Here is a 19743-nt window from a genome sequence, read left to right as displayed (position 1 = left end):
CTACTGGGGAAGCTGAGGCAGGAGAATCACTTGAACCCGGGAAGCAAAGGTTGCAGTGAGCCAAGAGCCTGCCACTGCACTCCAGCCTGGGAGACAGAGCGAGACAAACAAACAAACAAACAAAACAAAAAGAGAATGGTCGTTCTAAAAAGAAAGAGGGAAGAGAGAACTCAGGAAGAAAAGGCACAGAAAATGAAAAAGGCCACGTGGGAAAAAGGCACAGGGAAAACAGGAAGAAAAGAAAGGGAGGAAGAGGTGTAGATTCCACAAGCGAGGAAAACAAAGTCAGAAAAGGTAAGAACAGAGGATCCAGGTAATTTCTTGTTGCATTTAAATGGATAAGGAAAGGCTTTGGAGATAGCTGCAAAACAACACTCCCTCCACCCACTAAAGAGCCAGGTTCTTCCTGAGTTGTTCCCAGTCAGTAATTCCCCCACCATTTGCTCAACATCTTTTCTTAGAACTTAACCACCTTACTGATCAATGGAGTGAAAATCCTCGCAACATGAGAACATTTTTTCTTCTATCAATTTAATAAAGAAGCTGGCCAAGGACAGATGTTAACTGGAGAGCCTACAATCCACTCAGATATGTAGTGTGGGTTTCAATCCTATTCGTGGATAAAACAGCTTGGAAAGCAATCTGGAATGACATAATGGCCCAATATTGCTTTCTCTCTGCTAAAGCAAGTGTGGTTTTCATAGGTTTTTAACTTGTATTTCAGGGTTTGAACTGCATACCGTCTCTCTGTTATTCTCCGCCAGGTGATCTGAATGATAGCACTCGCCTCTAAGATATTTTTCCGTTATAATTTTCCAATTTGTTCAGGTCTGAAAAGTGTGTGTCAATGAAAACAGAGAAAATTCAAATGCTGTATCCCTTTCAAACATTCCATTTTGGGTTTACAAGCACTTTGCAAACCATTCTCTGTTTCTCTTCCTCTTCAGCAAATAACCTTATTTTCTGATCACCTTTATTGAGCCAGAAAATATGTGCTGGATTTCCAGGAACCCCTCTCTCTCTTATTTTTCAGCTTTTTCTTTTTTTGTTTTGAGACAGAGTCTTGCTCTGTCAGCCAGGCTGGAGCGCAGCAGGGCAATCTCAGCTCACTACAACCTCCACCTCCCAGGCTCCAGTGATTTTCATGTCTCAGCCACCCAAGTAGCTGCGATTATAGGCATACACCACCATGCCCAGCTAATTTTTGTATTTTTAGTAGAGACAGGGTTCTATCACGTTGGCCAGGCTGGTTAGAACTCCTGGTCTTAAGCGATCCGCCCGCCTCGGGCTCCCAAAGTGCTGGGATTACAGGCATGAGCCAGCGTGCCCAGCCTTTCAGCTTTTTTTGACCTGCAATCTCTTCTTTCAGCTCTCCCCCCTGCCCTGATTCCTGTCCCAGAAACCTTTGGGAGAACTCTGACTGGTGTTACATCATTTTCCCAAAGAATACGGCCCGAAATTAAGGGACACGACTGTCCCTCAAAAGTCTCTTTGCCTATCTGCTCTGGGGAGAACTGAGCCAGTCGCCTCACCTTAAGTAATTATAACAGCTTAGGTTTCCTCAGAGACAGGGAGAAAAGAATGAAAAACGATTTACCCGGGGAACTCAGATGGGATTGCTGTGGAGTAATTTGTATACACTAAAATTGGCAGGGGATTGGTGAGCCTTTAGGCTGCATGGCCTTAGCCATGTAGAACAGACCTTTACGCCTGTTCCTCTCCAGATCTGAGAGGCGTTAAAGCCACGCAGGAGACCGCCCTTACCTTTCTTGGCTTCACTTTATCATGGTAGTCATACTGGAAGATCCCTTTGTAGCTCAGGCCCAGCCACCATGGTATGCCCTGCTTGTCCTAGGATATCAAAAAACGTTCGGGTGAATATGGGGCTGGAGGAAGTAAACACACACTAAGTGGAGATTTCCTGGCTCGGGGGCAGACGAGGGAAAGTGCCATTTCCTGGGAAGGGATGGAGCCTGCCTGTCTACTTTGTTTCTTAACAGATGCGCCCATCATTGAAGGATGCTGTGTTATGTGAAGAGGGTGACAAGGGGAATGTCGGGGCTGGGGGCCTGGCTCTGCTAATCAGCTGGACAGCCGAAGTCCTTTCCCTTTATAAATAAGGAGTGAATGCCCTGCTCTCTCTCTTTTTTTTTCCCTTCTAAGAATTTAGGGATTCGATGCTGGGATGCCCTCTCACCACAACTGAAAATCGGTGAGAAGTCACACCTAATGAAACGACCTTCTGGGCCGAGAGACTGTCATCAATGGTCAGAGCCAGAGGAGCCGTGGAGACCATGGAAAGTGACTCCTCTCATTTTAACAACAAATCACAGCAAAGAGTTGGCCCAGCCTTACCCAGGACCTTCCCCAGCCCCGGGAAACACAGACCAGAAGGTGTCACCCTGAGGTCCTGCTCACCCAAGATGACAGCTGAGTGCCAGGCAGGGTTTCAGGACTCATGCTGTTGGACAGGGTAGCAAAACGGAAGCCAAAACAGTCTCAGGACTGAATTAGAAATACCAAGTCCGGCCGGGCGCGGTGGCTCAAGCCTGTAATCCCAGCACTTTGGGAGGCCGAGACGGGCGGATCACGAGGTCAGGAGATCGAGACCATCCTGGCTAACACGGTGAAACCCCGTCTCTACTAAAAAATACAAAAAGCTAGCCGGGCGAGGTGGCGGGCGCCTGTAGTCCCAGCTACTCGGGAGGCTGAGGCAGGAGAATGGCGTGAACCCGGGAGGCGGAGCTTGCAGTGAGCTGAGATCCGGCCACTGCACTCCAGCCCGGGCGACAGAGCGAGACTCCGTCTCCAAAAAAAAAAAAAAAAAAAAGAAATACCAAGTCCGTTTATTGCTTTTTTTTTTTTTTTTGAGTTGGAGTCTCACTCTGTCACCCAGGCTGGAGTGCACTGGCACAATCTTGGCTCACTGCAACCTCTGCCTCCCAGGTTCATGGAATTCGCCCACCTCAGCCTTTCGAGTAGCTGGAATTACAGGCACGTGCCACCACGTCTGGCTCATTTTTGTATTTTTAGTAGAGATGGGGTTTCACCATGTTGGCCAGGCTGGTCTCAAACTCCTGACCTCAGGTGATCCACCCGTCTCGGCCTCCCAAAGTGCTGGGATTACAGGCATGAGCCACTGCACCTGTCCACCCCTCCCCCCACCGCTTATTAACAGAGACCTCTTGTCACCTGAGTGTAAGTTGCAATTCTATATTCAAATAGGATGATTCTGAGTTAATTAGAGCCCTCAGAAGCTAGGATTTTATAATGAACATATCAAGCAGCTTTTCCCTAGCTATGCCCTAATTGCCAAGTTTCTAAAAAACCTAATACACCCTCATAGTGGGTGTCTGGAAAACTCAAAACTGGCACATCATGGTTTTGAAATATTTGTGAGGCGTGAGTTATTTCAAGATGAGCAAAAAGATAAAAGGCAAAAGAGATACATTTTGAAATTTCTTTTCAAGCTTCAGGGTATATGATTTCTTAAAAAAATCTTTAAAGGAAGTATAAAATCCTCGTATTAAACCCCTGCCTCTGGGAAGCAGCTGTGCGCACTGCAACGGTTTCAGAGAACAGAACGAGAGGAAACCCAGTACCACTGCAACAGCAGATTGACCAGGTAAGAGCTGTCATCACACCATAAAATGGCATCAGTGAGATCACAAGGGCCCCGGACAGGGAGCCTGATGCAGCTGGGCCAGGCTTCCCGGATTCGTGCTCTTTTCCAAGTAAGTAGCTAAGCCACTGCTTATGCTTTGAGGTTCTAAGTGCCAAACACCCATACTCCTTTGGCACTCTGAAAATCCCAAGTCTTTACCAAACTGAAATAAAGAGCACAGTTTTGAAGTTTTCTTGGAAGGCAGAAAGCATATATATCAGAGACAGCCTTTCTGTTAAGTTCTAGGGCTGACAAAGAAATGGACCACAGGTTGAAGCAAGGTGAAAGACCGGGTGAAGTTTCCTGTATTGGAAATTGTCTTTGCCCAGCACGCAATCTCCCTGACCACGTCCTTTGGGACCTCCATTCCCACCAGGAGTTATAAAGAAAAAAATAATGAGGGCCGGGCGCAGTGGCTCACGCCTGTAATCTCAGCACTTTGGGAGGCCGAGGCAGGTAGATCACCTGAGGTCAGGAGTTCAAGACTAGCCTGGTCAACATGGCGAAACCCTGTCTCTACTAAATATACAAAAATGAGCTGGGTGTGGTGGCGGGTGCCTATAATCCCAGCTACTCGGGAGGCTCAGGTAGGAGAATCGCTTGAGCTCGGGAGGTGGAGGTTGCAGTGAGCTGAGATCGTGCCACTGCACTCCAGCCTGGGCGACAGAGGGAGACTCCATCTCAAAAAGAAAAAAAAAAAAAAGAAAAGAAAAAGAAAAAAAAACATATAATGAGAAGTTTTGATTTGTTTGTTTAGGGGAGGTTTGGCAACCTTCACCAAATGAGTGCACTCACCTTCACTGCATAATAGTGAACCCCGTAGGTTGGGAGAGACTCCACGATGCTCATGTAGCTGGAACGACAATATGAAGATATATAAACACACACACACACACAATGCACACAAGGCTAGTTATTCAGCAGATCTGGTATCATATATATATATTTGTGTATGTGTATGTGATAAAGTTCTCGGAGTGATTATTTACTTGAAAATTAAATTGCAACATACACCCCCCACTCCCAGATATGTCTTTGGAGAGGAACTGAACAATTCTGACATACGATATATTAACATACACAAACACCATCCCCACGCAAGCTGGGAAGGGGCCACTTACTTCACGATTGCTTGACCTCTTGTCTGACCGTTCAGTTTCTTGTAGTGCTCAATAACTCTGTCTTCACTGCAATTAGAAGAAAAGAATGCTGTTATCAGAGTCCCAGTGTCAACAGCCAAGCTTCCTGCCAGTAAGATATTTCTCAGCCCCATCTCCTAAGAAGCTCCAGAGCACCAACAGCTCCTGGAAAAATGATTTGTCCTGGAGTGGCATTTCCAAACCCAGTCTGAGGGCTATCTATTTGGATGTAGATGTACTTAAAAAACAGTCTGTTTTCCCCTCAAAGGACTTACATTCTGTTTGTTTTGGATTTTTTGTTTTGTTTTGTTTTGTTTTTGAGACGGAGTCTTGCTCTGTCACCCAGGCTAGAGTGCAATGGTGCGATCTTGGTTCACTGCAACCTCCACCTCCCGAGTTCAAGTGATTCTCGTGCCTCAGCCTCCTGAGTAAATGGGACTACAGGTGTGTGCCACCATGCCCGACTGATTTTTGTATTTTTAGTAGAGACAGAGTTTCATCATGTTGGCCAGGCTGGTCTCAAACTCCTGACCTCAAGTGATCCGCCCACCTTGGCCTCCCAATGTGCTGGGATTACAGGCATGAGCCACCATGACTGGCTTATCTTGGATTTCTAATCAAGAAATATAAGATTGGAGCTCAGGCTGGGTGCAGTGGGTCACCCCTATAATCCCAATGTTTAGGGAGGCTGAGGTGGGTGGATTGCTTGAGCCCAGGAGTTTGAGACCAGCCTGGGCAACACAGTGAGACCCTGTCTCTGCATAAAAATACAAAAATGAGCCAGGCATGGTGGAGTGTGCCTGTAGTCCCAGCTAGTTGGGACTAGCTGTTGGGAGGATTGCTTGAGCCCAGGAGGTCAAGGTTGCAGTGAGCTAAGATTGCACCACTGCATTCCAGCCTGGGTGACAGAGTGAGACCCTGGCTCAAAAACAAAAAACAAAGGAACAAAAAGACTGGAGCCCAGGTTTTGGGATCAGCTCCTTGGAAGCAATGGTACCAAGAGAATAAGAGGAAGCAGACAGCAGAGATGACACGTGGATGCCCAGGCTGAACTCTCTGGGGTCCTTCTTATCCTCATCTTGTCCACACAGGGCCTCATGGGGGGGATGGCAGGCATTGACCTTAACCACATGCCCACAGCCTACATGCTCTGAATGCGTAGTCAGGGATGGAAGGCTTTCCAGGAGGATGGAATGTTCTGGAATTTGGGCCTGGTTAATATGAACCATGAGGCAACAAAAGCTCCATAGGAACACTTGGAGAACAACAGCAAACCAGCTACCAGAATTAGAGAGGCACTCCCTCCCTTTTCGAAATCTTAGTTTTTTTTGATTTTGAGATGCAGTCTCCCTTGTCACCCAGACTGGAGTGCTGTGGCATGATCTTGGCTCACTGCAACCTCTGCCTCCCAGTTTCAAGCAATCCTTGTGCCTCGGCCTCCTGAGCAGCTGGGATTACAGGTGTGTGTCACCACACCTCACTAATTTTTGTATTTTTAGTAGAGATGGGGTTTTGCATGTTGGCCAGGCTGGTCTCAAACTCCGGGCCTCAGGTCATCTGCCCACCCCTGCCTCCCCAAGTGCTGGGATTATAGGCATGAGCCACTGCGCCCAGCTGAAATCCTAGTTCTAATATAACAAGAGGTTAGGCGGCTCCTTGGCGGCAGTGGCAAGCCCGCCTCCTGAGAAGTGACTCTGATGCCCATGGGGTAGGAGATATGGCCGCTCCAACCCCTGCCTTCAGATGGGCAGAGCCAACCTTGGGAATCCCAGGGAAGCAGGTGCAGGCAGAAAGCCCCACCCCCAGCTGCTGAGGTGTGGAGTCCAGACGCCTCAGCCTCCCTGGTCTGGCCCCAGAGCTTTGGAACCTCAGTTCTCACTCTCCTGTCTTAGTTCTCTTCACCCTCCCGGTCCTTCGTCAAAGCTCCATGAGGGGAGGTGATTCCAGGGATTTACCCTTGAGATCTCAATAGTGGATCTTTATTATCTATTATTATTATTTTCGAGACAGGGTTTCGCTCTCTCGCCCAGGCTGGAGTGCAGTAGCATGATCCTGACTCACTGCAAACTCCATCTCCTGGGTTCAGGTAATTCTCCTGCCTCAGTCTCCCGAGTAGCTGGGATTACAGGTGTGCACCACCATGCCCGGCTAATTTTTGTATTTTTAGTAGAGATGAGGTTTCACCACATTGGCCGGGCTAGTCTCAAACTCCTGACCTCAAATGATCTGCCCACCTCGGCCTCCCGAAGTGCTGGGATTACAGGTGTGAGCCACACACCCAGCCTATTATCTATTATTCATCACCCCAGGATCTACCTAAAGCCTTCTTTTACGCACCTTTTTCTGTTTGCATGTTTAGCAAGGCCAGCGTTGGGGTAACAGGTTCTACACATTCGTCACCTAGTCTTTGTGAGTCATTTATTTCTCTTTCTTTCTTTCTTTTTTTTTTTTTTTTTTTTGAGGCGGAGTCTCGCTCTGTCACCCAGGCTGGAGTGCAGTGGCCGGATCTCAGCTCACTGCAAGCTCCGCCTCCCAGGTTTACGCCATTCTCCTGCCTCAGCCTCCCGAGTAGCTGGGACTACAGGTGCCCGCCACCTCGCCCGGCTAGTTTTTTTGTATTTTTTAGTAGAGACGGGGTTTCACCGTGTTAACCAGGATGGTCTCGATCTCCTGAACTCGTGATCCGCCCGTCTTGGCCTCCCAAAGTGCTGGGATTACAGGCTTGAGCCACCGCGCCCAGCCCTATTTCTCTTTCAATGACTACCTTAACCTCCAAATAGTATCTTTTAATTTTAATATTCTGGAATTTGATGCATAGAGGACAGTGAGCAGTCTTGATAAAGAAGGTCTTTATGAATACCCAGAATGAGGACCAGCCAGATCCAGGGGCCCTTGCCTCAGTTGGAGCGTCACTTCCGTGGGATCTGGGCATCCTCTATTCAGAAAGGGGCAGACCCAGCCATCTCTCTCCTTGGCTCCCACGTGCCGAGGAAGTTCTATGTCAAGTGTGACAAAGTCGTCTCCTGATAAACAATTCTCGAAAAGCATGCTCCCCAAGAGCAGGCCCAGCCTCATGAAACCTGCAGAACTGCGTCAGGAGATTCGGCGGCTCCACTTCTTTCCATCCCACTCACTAAATCAACAGCTGCCTTGGCCTGTTTCCTACCATGTGATCTGGGGTTTTGTGAGGTCAACTCCTAGATCCAGGGTCAAGCAACTCGGTGTAAATAGGGGCCTTTTTCCTTTGCAGCTCTAGGGAGAGAGGGTCCCTGGGGTGAGTTGAGGAGGTACAAGTCAACATAGCACTCTAGCCACGAACACACAGAAGGCTCAGGAGAAACACCAGTGAAAGAAAGTCAAAACCACTGTCAGAAAGCCACGCCGTTGTTTAACCACTACACGTCCTGACCACAGGGTTCTGGGTGGCTGACAGCTGCAGAAATCTTTGCCACCCCCTGTTTGCCCTGTAACTCCTGCTCTCTGAGACCATCTGTGAAGCCACAATAGTTGCCTTCTCCATCCTCAGTTTTTCCCTTCTCGTTTTGCCCCCTTAAACATGGTGGGCTCATCCTGGAACAACAGGCTCAATCCTTACCGAGAACCTATTCTGCTCCCAACCTGTCCCCACCTCTGCTCTGGAACTTTCCAGAGGGCTGAAGTGCTCCAAGTTTTGCAGACAATTTTCCCAGACCTTAGATTTGTAGCGGGGACTCACGGAGGTAACTAGCAGAAACCCAGGAAGCAGAGTAAGCACTGTCTGGATGACTCAGGGTTACATGGAGGAAAAAGGCAAATGACCAAAGCTGCCTGTGCCCGGGTCACTGGCTGGGTCATATTGTTAAGTCAAATGACCTCTCTGCAGACAAGGGGGTGCAGGAAATGCATGGGTGATGGAAGGGGAAATAGGGATGGTGATATATAGTTCCCTGTCTCAGAGCAGCTGCTGGCCTGCTGTGCTCAGTGGTTTTGGGGTAAAAAACGATGTCCCTGCATACCTCATTGAGGTGGTAGGGGTGGTCAGGTGGTCCAGCATTTACAAACTAGGCCTGCGAGGGAGAATCCAGGTCAAGGTACTGATCCCTCCTTGTTCTGTGGCCCTGGGCACATCATTCTAACTTTCTGCCTCAGTTGCCTCCTCAACAGGGAAATTGCATGGTGTCAAAAGTCCATGCTTGTTAAATGTGCGGGGAGAATTAGCAGAAACGCTTCTTGCACCATGACTCAGCATTATTATGCTGCTTTCACTGCTTTTTAATGACATGATGTGACTATGTATTTCCTCTCTTAATTACTGTCTGAAGTAGGTTGGTGTGTGTCATCCCATTTTGCAGAGGAGAAACTGATGAAAGCTACCTGGCTAGTCACTGCAGAGGCTTGGCTGGGATGCTAAGACCTACTGCCTTGGTCACCAGGCTGCAGCCTGCAGGTTGCCCATCCAAAGTGTGAACTCCAGCAGGGGCAGGAGAGCCCCCAAAGAATGGTGAGTACACCTCCTTAGTTCAGGAATGATCAGGGGAACTGGACACTCTGGGCAACTGTGATGAGAGGGGTAAAAAGGTCTCCCCCACCGGTGAGGGGTCCTGGTTGACCTTGCTGAGTGTTGATTCTGAGACCGAGAGGGAAAAGTAGCGAAAAAGCTGTGTGCACCTGCTCCCTCTTCATTCTCTATCTGTACGAAGCAGGGACAGCACTTATCCCTCTCCTTGGGGCTTTGCTTTTTAAAAATCTGTCTATACATAGGGGTACAAAAATACAGTTAAGATAGAAGGAATATGTTCTAGTATTTGATAGTACAGTAGGGAAATAATAGTTAACAATAATTTGTTGCATATGTCAAAGTAGCCACAAGTGAAGATTTGTAATGTTCCCAACACAAAGAAAAGATAAATGTTAGAGGTGAGGGAGAGCCCAGTTACCCTGATTTGATCACCGCACATTATGTACAGATATCAGAGTATATATACATGAAAAATATGGACGACTATCATGTATCAATAAGAATCAAAGTCCATATAAATAAGGTTGAAATATTAGACACCTTATTTCTTGGTTGGCAACACCAAGTAGCCAACCACAGTGAAATGAGGTGAAAGAGTCTGTTGTGGTTGTGGGTGGTTGTTTTTCAGGAGGGTATCGTCAGGAGGGTCCCTGTCATTGACTTTTATACATCATCTGAGTTGTGATGCTGACTGAGTGGCACGTGGCTCCCCCATCCTGCCACCCTCTCTGGACATTTAACACTGTCTTGGGCACTTATGGGTCTGAAGGAGTCTCAGGGAAAGTGCTGGCCTGGTCATGATGGTTGGCATGTTCTGCCAAGCCAGCTATAGGTGAAGATGTTTATACAGAGAAGAGACAGAGAGCTTGTGTGTGAAGGGCGAGGTGCCTCTGGGTTAGTAATCATGTGTGAGCGCAGAGCAGATAATGGAGAAGGTGAAGGAAAAATCCAGAGACACAGGGAGGAGAGAAGAAATTTAAAACTCTCAGATGTGTATAGCGGTGTTCTACGGTTTGGAAAGGAATGAATGGATGACTGATGGACACACCACAGGACGGGTCTCAGAGGCGAAGAGATTCCTCCCTGGTCCTCTCTAGTTACCTGCTCACACCCTCGGGGCCTTGACCATTGGATTTTTGGAAGTGAACAGCCAGGAGGCTACAGAGGGATGAGGCCCAGCGGCACAAGGAATTAGGGAGGTGGGTAATAGGGTCCGTGAACAAGGAAAAGGGACCATCATTTTTGGGCGTTCGGATTGCAAGTCTTAACATTTGGAAACTGATGCGTGCAAAATCCCTGCAGGTTAAACAGATTTTGCTCTTTGGGGGCAGGTTATAATTAGAGAAAGTCATTATCTATTTACATTTATGTTTCCAAAAGAGGAGTGGCAATAAAACAGCTCAGAGAGATGAAATTAGGGACGCCAGACACGGAAGGGAGCTCACAGCCTTGGGCCTGGGCGCCAGCTCCCTAGGGATGTGGTCTCTCAGAGAGATGTGATTTATGAGCCAGAGTTGTTTTGTTTTGTTTGAGATGGAGTCTCACTCTGTCACCAGGCTGGAGTGCAGTGGCACAATCTTGGTTCACTGCAACGTCCAACTCCTGAGTTCAAGTGATTCTCCTGCCTCAGCCTCCCAAGTAGCTGGGACTACAGGCACGTGCCACCACGTCCAGCTAATTTTTTTGTATTTTTAGTAGAGACAGGGTTTCATCATGTTGGCCAGGATGGTCTCCATCTCCTGACCTTGTGATCTGCCCACCTCGCCCTTCCAAAGTGCTGGAATTATGAGCCAGAGTTTAATGCTGCTAATGAACCCTGCATCAAGACATGCCCCACCCCAGCCAAAGGAATCTCTTAGCCACCCAAATCAATGAACAACTAGGTCACTGTCTGGATAAGTGTCCAGACAAGATGAAATGCTCATAATCGGTATATTTCAGAAACTGTCATCAAAAGCACTGACACAAGTCACGTGTTGTAGTTCATTAGAATTGACTTGGTCTGTGCTTTTTGTTTTGCTTTTAAATAAGAGGAGTTGCAATGATTTCTGTTAGGGAATCAGAAGGAACATCAGAGAGTGGTATTGCAGTTATCAAAGGGCAGTGGCCAGGGCTTAGGAAGCCAGTGGGATTTCAAAACATTATCCAGGAATGCAAGCCCTGCCCAACTGTGGCCCAAACCACAATATGAGAGCCTTTCAAATGCCTGCATCATTCAGAATCAGTCATTTAGGGCCCGACAGATGAGCTACGGCATAATGTTACACAGTGGTTACATCAGGAGATGTGAAACATCCAGGGAAAATAAAAGAATCAATCTCTCTCTTCTGAAAGAAAAAAGTCCTGTGGTTCTCCCACATCTCAAACCTCGACATGCTGTCATCAAATGACAGGTGTTCCAAAATGAAACTCTAGCAGCACATGAAAGGCTCTTGAAGGTGGCAAAGCTTCCAAAGTGAAATTTTAGAAGGTATTCTTTTTGAAAATAAAAAAAAAAAAAAAAAAAAAGGAGAAACAAAAAAGGAGAGGTCTCACGCACAATGCTTCACTTAAGTAAATGCAGAAAACGGGTGGGGTGTGGTGGCTCACGCCTGTAATCCCAGCACTTCGGGAGGCCGAGGCGGCCGGATAACCTGAGTGAGGCCAGTTCGAGACCAGCCTGGCCAACATGGTGAAACTCTGTCTCTACTAAAAATACAAAAATTGGCCAGGTGTGGTAGTGTGTGCCTGTAATCCCAGCTACTCAGGAGGCCGAGGCAAGAGAATCGCTTGAGGCACAGGTTGCAATGAGCTGAGATCATGCCACTGCACTCCAGCCTGGGTAACAGAGCGAGATCTGTTTCAAAAAAAAAAAAATTAATTAATTAATTAATTTTAAAAAATGAATAAATGCAGAAAATGATTTCATGAAGACACAAGGTACTTAATACAGCTGCGAGTCCAGGCTGGCATGTGGGAGCTGGTGGAGGGAGGGTATATTCAGTTGTCCTGTGTCCCCTCGCACTCCGAGAGGGGCTCGCTCCTGGGGAAGACTCCGGGGGTCTTACCAGTAGGCCAGGGAAGGGTGCTCCTTCAGGGCTTGGGTGGGAAGGGCTGGCAGCTTCTTCAAGTCACTCCTCACAACTTCATTGCTGAAAGAGACAATGGCCAGAAATGCACTCACCCTCTGAGGACATAACTGCACTCTCTCATACCACTTGGGCCGCTGCCTTGTCTGAGAGACCCCACATCTGCTTCCCTGTTAATCAAAAGCTGTGGGAGGAAGGGGCGCTCTCTTTTTATTCCCTTAATACAGATGTAAAGGAAGGCAGAACACACCAAGCCCAGTAACCACCTTTCACCGTGCAGAAAGCAGGGCAGAACACCTCCAGATGGCCGGGGTGTCTTCCCAAACCCTGCTCTCACAGAGCGGCACAGAGTGAACGCCCCTGAGCAGCCCTCAGCAGGAATTCGGGGAGAAGAAGGGTTCCCAGGGGTCCCCCAGGGCAGGACGTGAGGAGAAGCTCCCCAGAACCCCACCGTTCGGCTCACATTGCTCCGAGAATGGGCAATGGCACTGCTGTCTCCATAAGAGCGTTTGCTCTGCTAATACACAAAACTGGTTTTCATGGCTGACGTTGACCACATGCTGGAAAACTGTTTTCTGAAATATGACAAATAAATACTGATGGCGTCTCCTTTATCTGAAATGCTTGGGAGCAAAAGCGTTTCCGATTCCAGGTTTTTTTTCAGATGTTTGACTAGTTGCATTTATATACTTACTGGCTGAGCCTCGCAAAACCTGAGCATCTGAAATCCGAAGGGCTCCAATGAGCATTTCCTTTGAGCGTCATGTCAGCACTCTAAAAGTTTCAGAGTTTGGAGCATGTTGGAGTTCGGATTTTCAGATTAGGGAGACTCAACCTGTAACTTTTGCTTTTGAGGAGGCTCAGAAACTACTTAGAAAGTGTGAACTGCATTGTCTGGGCCAGGCTGAGCATCCCATATCCCAAAATCCCAAATCAGAAATGTGCCAAAATCTGAAACATTTTGAGTGCCAACATGACGCTCAAAGGAAATGCTTATTGGAGCACTTTGGATGTTGGATTTTCAGATTTGAGGATGCTCAACCAGTTGGCGTATAACACAAATATTTCAAAACCTGAAAGAAATCTGAAACACTTCTGCTCCCAAGCATTTGGGATGAGGGAGACTCAACCTGTACCATCACGTGGTTTTACGCATCTGGTCCTGAAACCAGAAATTCTTTTCCCCGTAGACTCACACATGCTTAGGTTTGGAAGATGCTTTAAACTCCCCTAGCTTAACCAGCCTTCTTCAGGTGCCTGACTCCTCCCTAGACACTCAGCAGGTCTGCATCCCCTCTGGGCTGGACCATCTGTGGCGTCTGCACCCACCTACTACCTCTGGAGTAGCAAGCGGCAGCCACTTTGGGACAGTTTTGATATTGAAAGAGCATTTCCCTATCCCGGTCCACCAAAGAGCCTTGGAAGCCTTAGCCGGGGTTGCAAAGGCACATGTAGGAGAGTTCTGCCTTCGATTCGCAGTTCTGACTTGGGCTATGTGAGCAGCTTCGAGGTTGCTTATACTAACCAAGGCAAATACTGGCCACCAGGACACTGGGCAGTGCCATCTAAAAAGGAATGAAACAGGTACAACTGTTTCATTTTTAGCAATGTTTTTCATTTTTAGCAATGTTTTTCATTGTTACAAAGGAATGAAACAAGGTATAACTCTGAAGGAAGGAAGGAAGACCGCAGCCATAGAGGGGAATTCCTCAGGTGCTTGGATGGTGGACACTCCAGCACCCATGCTGTTAACTGGAGGATACATTGTTCCCTGTGTCCCTGGCAAGAAATACAGCCAAGGGCAGTAAAATGAGCAGCATCATCAATGGATGCCCAGTACCACTGGGCAAAACCACACCAATACACCACTACATTATGTCTGTGTGTGGTGATACAGAAACACGTGGAGGTTTGGTGACATTAGAGCACTCCCAGAAAAAGCATTTTTCTGTTGCCTTAAGAAAGAACGAGGCCAGGCGTGGTGGCTCATGCCTATAATCTCAGCATCTGGGGAGGCCGAAGTGGGAGGTTCACTTCAGTCCAGGAGTTCAAGATCAGCTTGGGCAACATAGTGGGACTCTCTCTACAAAAATTACAAAAATCAGCCATGCACAGTGATGCATGCCTGTAGTCCTAGTTATTCGGGATGAGGCTGCAGTAAGCTGTGACTGCAACACTGCACTCCAGCCTGGGTGACAGAGGGAGACCCTATCAAGGAAGAAAAGAAAAGAAAAGAGAAAGAGAGAGAGAAAGAAAGAGAGAGAGAAAGACAGAAGGAGGGAAGAAGAGAGAGAAAGAGAAGGAAAGGAAAGGAAGGGAAAGGAAGGGAAAGGAAAGAAGGAAGGAAGAAGGAAGGAAGGAAAGAAAGAAAGAGAAAGAAAGAGAGAAAGAAAGACAATGACCATGGCCAGTGGTATTGGTGAATCCTGGCTTCATATGACCAACTAGAGGGAAAAGCTCAAAGTGTAACTGTTTGAATCAATCCATCCAAGTACTTGAACTGTTAGAATCTAAATGGTAAGGCCAGGACAGATCAATTGATAATCAATAAGCTGAAGGTGTTTATGAAGCCCCTGCTATTACGTGGAAAGAATTGTAGAGGATATAAAAAATGATGAGATATGGTCCTTAACCAGAAGGTGCCCACGATTTAGTTGGGAAGGCGAGAGCGACACCTACAAAGCTCACTGACCACAGGGGTGATGTGTGATCATGTCAATCCAAACAACAGACATGAAAGCTCAGAGGAAATAATGGCCCCCCTGGGCTCTGATGTAAGACTGGCTTTGGGGGAGGCCATGCATGAAGAAAACGATAGGAATATCACTTTTATCCCAAGTGGAACACAGACAGACATGGGGGCCCCATGAACTGAAGAAATCCATCAGAGTAAGCGGAATGTCAGGGGCAATACGCTGAAAAGGGCAGGTCAGGCAGAGAATTGTGAAACTTTAATGCCAGGCTAAGAGGGTTCAGCCTCTCCTGGGTTTGATCCAGGAGGCAGACAGCAGGACAGCCCCTGGTGGTTTTCAAACGGGTAAACTCCTAGTGTTCAGGAAAATTCAATTCCAATCCCAAGTACAGTCGATAATTTTTACGCGCATGCTATAAAGGCATAGTTTCAGCAAATATTCAATTCACCAAACACGTGAGGGCCCACACTGATGAATTTCCGGCTCTTCTCTCCCGGCTTCACGGTAAGTTCCCTGAGAAAAGGGATTTGATTTATTGGTCCATCAGCACACAGAGGGCTGGCTTCAATGTGAAAGGCACTTTTCTCAGATCAACTTTATTGGATGAAACCATGAGAAAAGCAATTAGTGGCTCCCTGAAGGAGTTGAAACTTGAGTTTGGGTTTACTCACACCCATCACATCGAAAGTGTATTTGGGGAAGGAAGGAGCTCCAGGAGGAAGGGATCGTTTTACCCACCAGACCCTTGCTTGTTGGCAAACAAGTTGCCCTGATGACAGCCACAGGTTTGATTTCCTCGCTGAAGCCTGCAGTGGGTTCTCTAGCTCTGCTCCAGGGCAAGGTTACACACAAAAAAATCTAACAAGAAATCACCAAGGCGTGAAGCCCGTCTAAATCCATTATATTCTGGAAGGGATCCATGGCCCTTCATCCTTCCCTGAGGACAAATCTGTAGAAATGTTCTGTTTGCTTTTCTGCTGTTTATAAACATCTGCAATAACTTAGGGGTGTCTAGCCCTGTCAACCCAGCCAAACTCTGTGGCTGAAAATCGGAAAGCTCCCCTAAGGGGAAACTTGGTCACTCTACCCCCAGAGACTTGCAAGGCTGTGGCCTAACGAATGTTCTAGAAGTTCACAGCTTCCGCCCTCAATGTCTTCCACTTCGACGTTTTCCCCAGTGTTCATGGCATGTGATAAACGCCAACTTATAAAACAACTTAAGACAGTTCATTATGGCTGCATTCCATTTTTAGAAAAATGCAAAGAAGAGCTGGATGTGGTGACTCATGCTTGTAATTCCAGCACTTTGGGAGGCCAAGGTGGGAGGACTGCTTGAGCCCAGGAGTTTGAGACCAGCCTGGGCAACATAGCGAGACTCCATCTCTACAAAAATAAAAATATAAAAAATAGCCAGGTGTAGTGGTTTGCACTTGTAGTCCCAGCTGTTTGGGAGGCTGAAGTGGGAGGACTGCTTGAGCCCAGGAGTTTGACATTACAGTGAGTATGATCATGCCACTGTTCTCCAGCCTGGGCAACAGAGGGAGACCCTGTCTCAAAAACAAAAAGAATAGAAAAGAAAAAGAAAAATGCAAAAGGTCTCTTGAAGAGCCAGTTGCTAAACTGAGAATAACATTTAAGTCTTCCTATCTTTAATATTAAGCAGCTTTTATTAAAAACTCTCCGGCAGTTATGAATGTTGCCAGGATAAATGTGGTATCAATGCTGTACTGGCCTTTGATTTAGTGGTTTTTGTTTTGTTTTGTTTTGTTTTTTCAGATGATGTGCCTGTCTTCTATAGCCTATACTCCTCATAAAACAAGGAAAGTTAGAATCATCTACTGGGGAAAAACAAAGATTTCTAGCAATATATCAAATAGAGAATTTGCCACAGTGAACCACAACAAATTTAACCAAGATACCACAAAGTGAAGGGAGCAAAAATTAAAACTGAGAGAGAAGGATGAGCAAAATCCACAATGTGCTTGCTTTTCTTTAAAAAACCTGGAAATAACTTTTTCCAGAAACTCTCCTTGGGTCAAATGAGATGTATGTAACTTGTGGGAGAAACTTGGGGCAAATAGAGTAGGCTTACTGTGAAAGAATTCTTCCTAAAACCAGTTGTTTCTGTCTGCACTGGTACAAAAACAGCAGAGCACAAAACCCAGAATGTGATGCTAGCTTAATAGAAAGGAACAGCCTGCAATTCAGAAAGAGTAATAGAACGCTAGCGTTGGCCTAACTCCTCCATATTTTACGAGCAGATCATGAAGGTCAAGTTCTCAGGGGTGGGATATTTCATAAGTAGAGTATTGCAGGTCCTTAATCGATTATCACAATTCCAAAATTCAAAAAGCTCTAAGAAACATTTCTTTACCCATCTAGCTGCAAACTTCATCTTTTTGCACGAGGGAATGATGGACCTTTCTATTTGCGCCCACTTGCTGGGCACCTCCATGTTTTGTGCGGGAGGTGTCAATGTGTTTAATTCCAGGTGCTGCCTTAGGCCCTGCCCAGGGTATGGTACAAGCCCTGAATTACCTGCCTAAATCCTGCCAAGTTCCGAACTCGTAAACATTGAGATCCTAAAGTTCTAGATACGCATATCTGGCTCTGTGTTCCTTTATTTGATCATACAGTGGACCTAGAAAACTGAGACAGATTAATGAGGGAAGTTATAGATTTTTATTCTTTGCTGATCTTTAAGAAATCATGCAGGAAGGAATCTTTCATGTCCCTTTCCTTCCTTCCTCCTCCTTTTTTTTTGGTAAACCAAGGTGAAGTAGAGGTTACATCTAAGAAAAGAGAGCACCTGCCTATCTCTGCCTGATCCCATGCTTTTTTCCCCAAGTGTGTAGGAAAGAAATATTGCAGGGCTTTTCCACCATTGGTTTGGGCCACATCTGTTTGAGAAACTTCTCCTGCCATAGTGTGTGACCATGTGCAAACAAAGGGAATCACTGGAGGCCCCAGGAGGTTTCTCCAGCATGGGATTCTGAATTCTGGGCATGTATCATAGATATGTCACATGAATTTACCAACTGTTTGTGGGGGGCAACATTTTTTGTTTGTTTGTTTGTTTTTTTGGAGATGGAGTCTCGCTTTATCGCCCAGGCTGGAGTGCAGTGGTGTGATCTCGGCTCACTGCAAGCTCCGCCTCCCGGGTTCACACCATTCTCCTGCCTCAGCTTCCTAGTAGCTGGGACTACAGGCGCCTGCCACCACGCCCGGCTAATTTTTTGTATTTTTAGTAGAGACGGGGTTTCACCGTGTTAGCCAGGATGGTCTCGATCTCCTGACCTCGTGATCTGCCCACCTCGGCCTCCCAAAGTGCTGGGATTACAGGCGTGAGCCACCGTACCCGGCTATGGGGGGCAACATTGTAAACACATTTTTGAAATATGTGCCTTTCTATTTTTTATTTTATTTTATTTTGAGACAGGGTCTCGCTTTGTTGCTCAGGCTAGAGTGTGGTTTTGAGATCGCGGCTCACTGTAGCCTCCACCTCCCAGGCTCAAGTGAACCACTTGCCTTAGCCTCCAAGCAGCTGCGACTACAGGTGCTTATCACCGCCACCTGGCTAATTTTTAAAATATTTTGTAGAGATGAGGTCTCACTATGTTGCCTAGGCTTGTCTTGAACTCCTGGACTCAAGCAATCCTCCCGCCTCGGCCTCCTAAAGTGCTGGGATTATAGGCATGAGCCACTGTGCCTGGCAGTCCCTTTATTTCTGTTGCTAATTGTTAAGTTATATAAGTAAAGATTGCTTCCTTGATTACTGAGTCTGGTTTTCTGGGGTGAAAGGAAAGTTTTATGAATTTCTAATTTATGTTAGGTGTAAACATGTAAAATATAAAAACAAGTTTAAAAATTGTTTCATAAGTCTACAATTTCAGGCAAATAATTTTCTCAAAAAGCCCAAGAAGAAACGATTGATTAACTTTCTATATTTCTCAGTATCACCCTTTAGTTTGGGAATTTCCACTCTGAAAAACTGAGACAGTACCATAGCCATGAAACATTTTGCTATTCACAGGTATAACTGAAAATAAGATATTTTAATACATTAAATAAGTGCTTCACAAAAGAAGTAAGCTGTCATAATACAAATCTCCTTCTTACTTGGCTTCTAAGCAATTACCACAGAATTTGAAGAATATCATCCTGCAAAAAAAAAAAAAAACCCACCCTTTCCCTATCCAAATACTATTTTATGCTTTGAAAATGTGAATTACACACTTGAAAGCTCCAACAAATAGACTTTTGTGCACAAAACAAAGCTTTCTGTAACAATTTATAACTTTTCCACTTGAACATTTTGCTTCAAATTTTCACAGATTCTATTCCTTTCAAAAGCTTTTGCTGGTGTGAAAGATTCCATCTGCGCTTCAATTACTCATGGCCCTTAAACTCATTTTTAAATCATGGGAAAACGCCACACACAATTCTTTCGTGTGTGCGTGTGTGTGTGTAAAACAGTACATAAATAGTATATGGGAATTATATTAATTTCAATTCTTCCCATAGAAACTCTTCTGTGGGCTGTTACGTGTGTTTCAAGTTTAACAGATTAACTTTTTTTTTTTTTCTAGGATGTTTCCAATAGAAAAATTTGCCAGTTTAGATAGATATTATAGATACTGTTAAGTTACATAAGTTATAGTTCAAATGGTAACTATTTCAA

The 19743-nt window shown here is 46.2% G+C and overlaps 1 protein-coding gene and 1 long non-coding RNA gene across 8 annotated transcripts in view; one reads left to right on the top strand and one right to left on the bottom strand.

Moving 5' to 3' along the window:
- FRMD4A (FERM domain containing 4A) overlaps nucleotides 1-19743 on the bottom strand; it is a 544823-nt gene that overhangs the window by 91785 nt on the left and 433295 nt on the right. For all 7 annotated transcript variants that reach the window (XM_033209304.1, XM_033209303.1, XM_033209300.1 and 4 more), the window contains exons 8-11: nucleotides 12349-12432; nucleotides 4786-4851; nucleotides 4460-4517; nucleotides 1765-1851 (exon numbers count right to left, since the gene is read on the bottom strand). In XM_033209304.1, coding sequence (XP_033065195.1) covers nucleotides 1765-1851; nucleotides 4460-4517; nucleotides 4786-4851; nucleotides 12349-12432 — 295 coding nt within the window. The remainder of the gene's footprint in view (nucleotides 1-1764; nucleotides 1852-4459; nucleotides 4518-4785; nucleotides 4852-12348; nucleotides 12433-19743) is intronic.
- On the top strand, nucleotides 8754-18172 carry LOC117082545. The gene is made up of 3 exons (XR_004436659.1): nucleotides 8754-8873; nucleotides 9135-9283; nucleotides 16839-18172. It is a non-coding gene; the product is annotated as an uncharacterized LOC117082545 (long non-coding RNA).

This window comes from Trachypithecus francoisi, unplaced genomic scaffold (assembly GCF_009764315.1).
Source record: "Trachypithecus francoisi isolate TF-2019V2 unplaced genomic scaffold, Tfra_2.0 Lachesis_group9, whole genome shotgun sequence".
NCBI classification, from domain to species: Eukaryota; Metazoa; Chordata; class Mammalia; order Primates; family Cercopithecidae; genus Trachypithecus; species Trachypithecus francoisi.
This window is presented reverse-complemented; position numbering and strand designations above follow the sequence as displayed.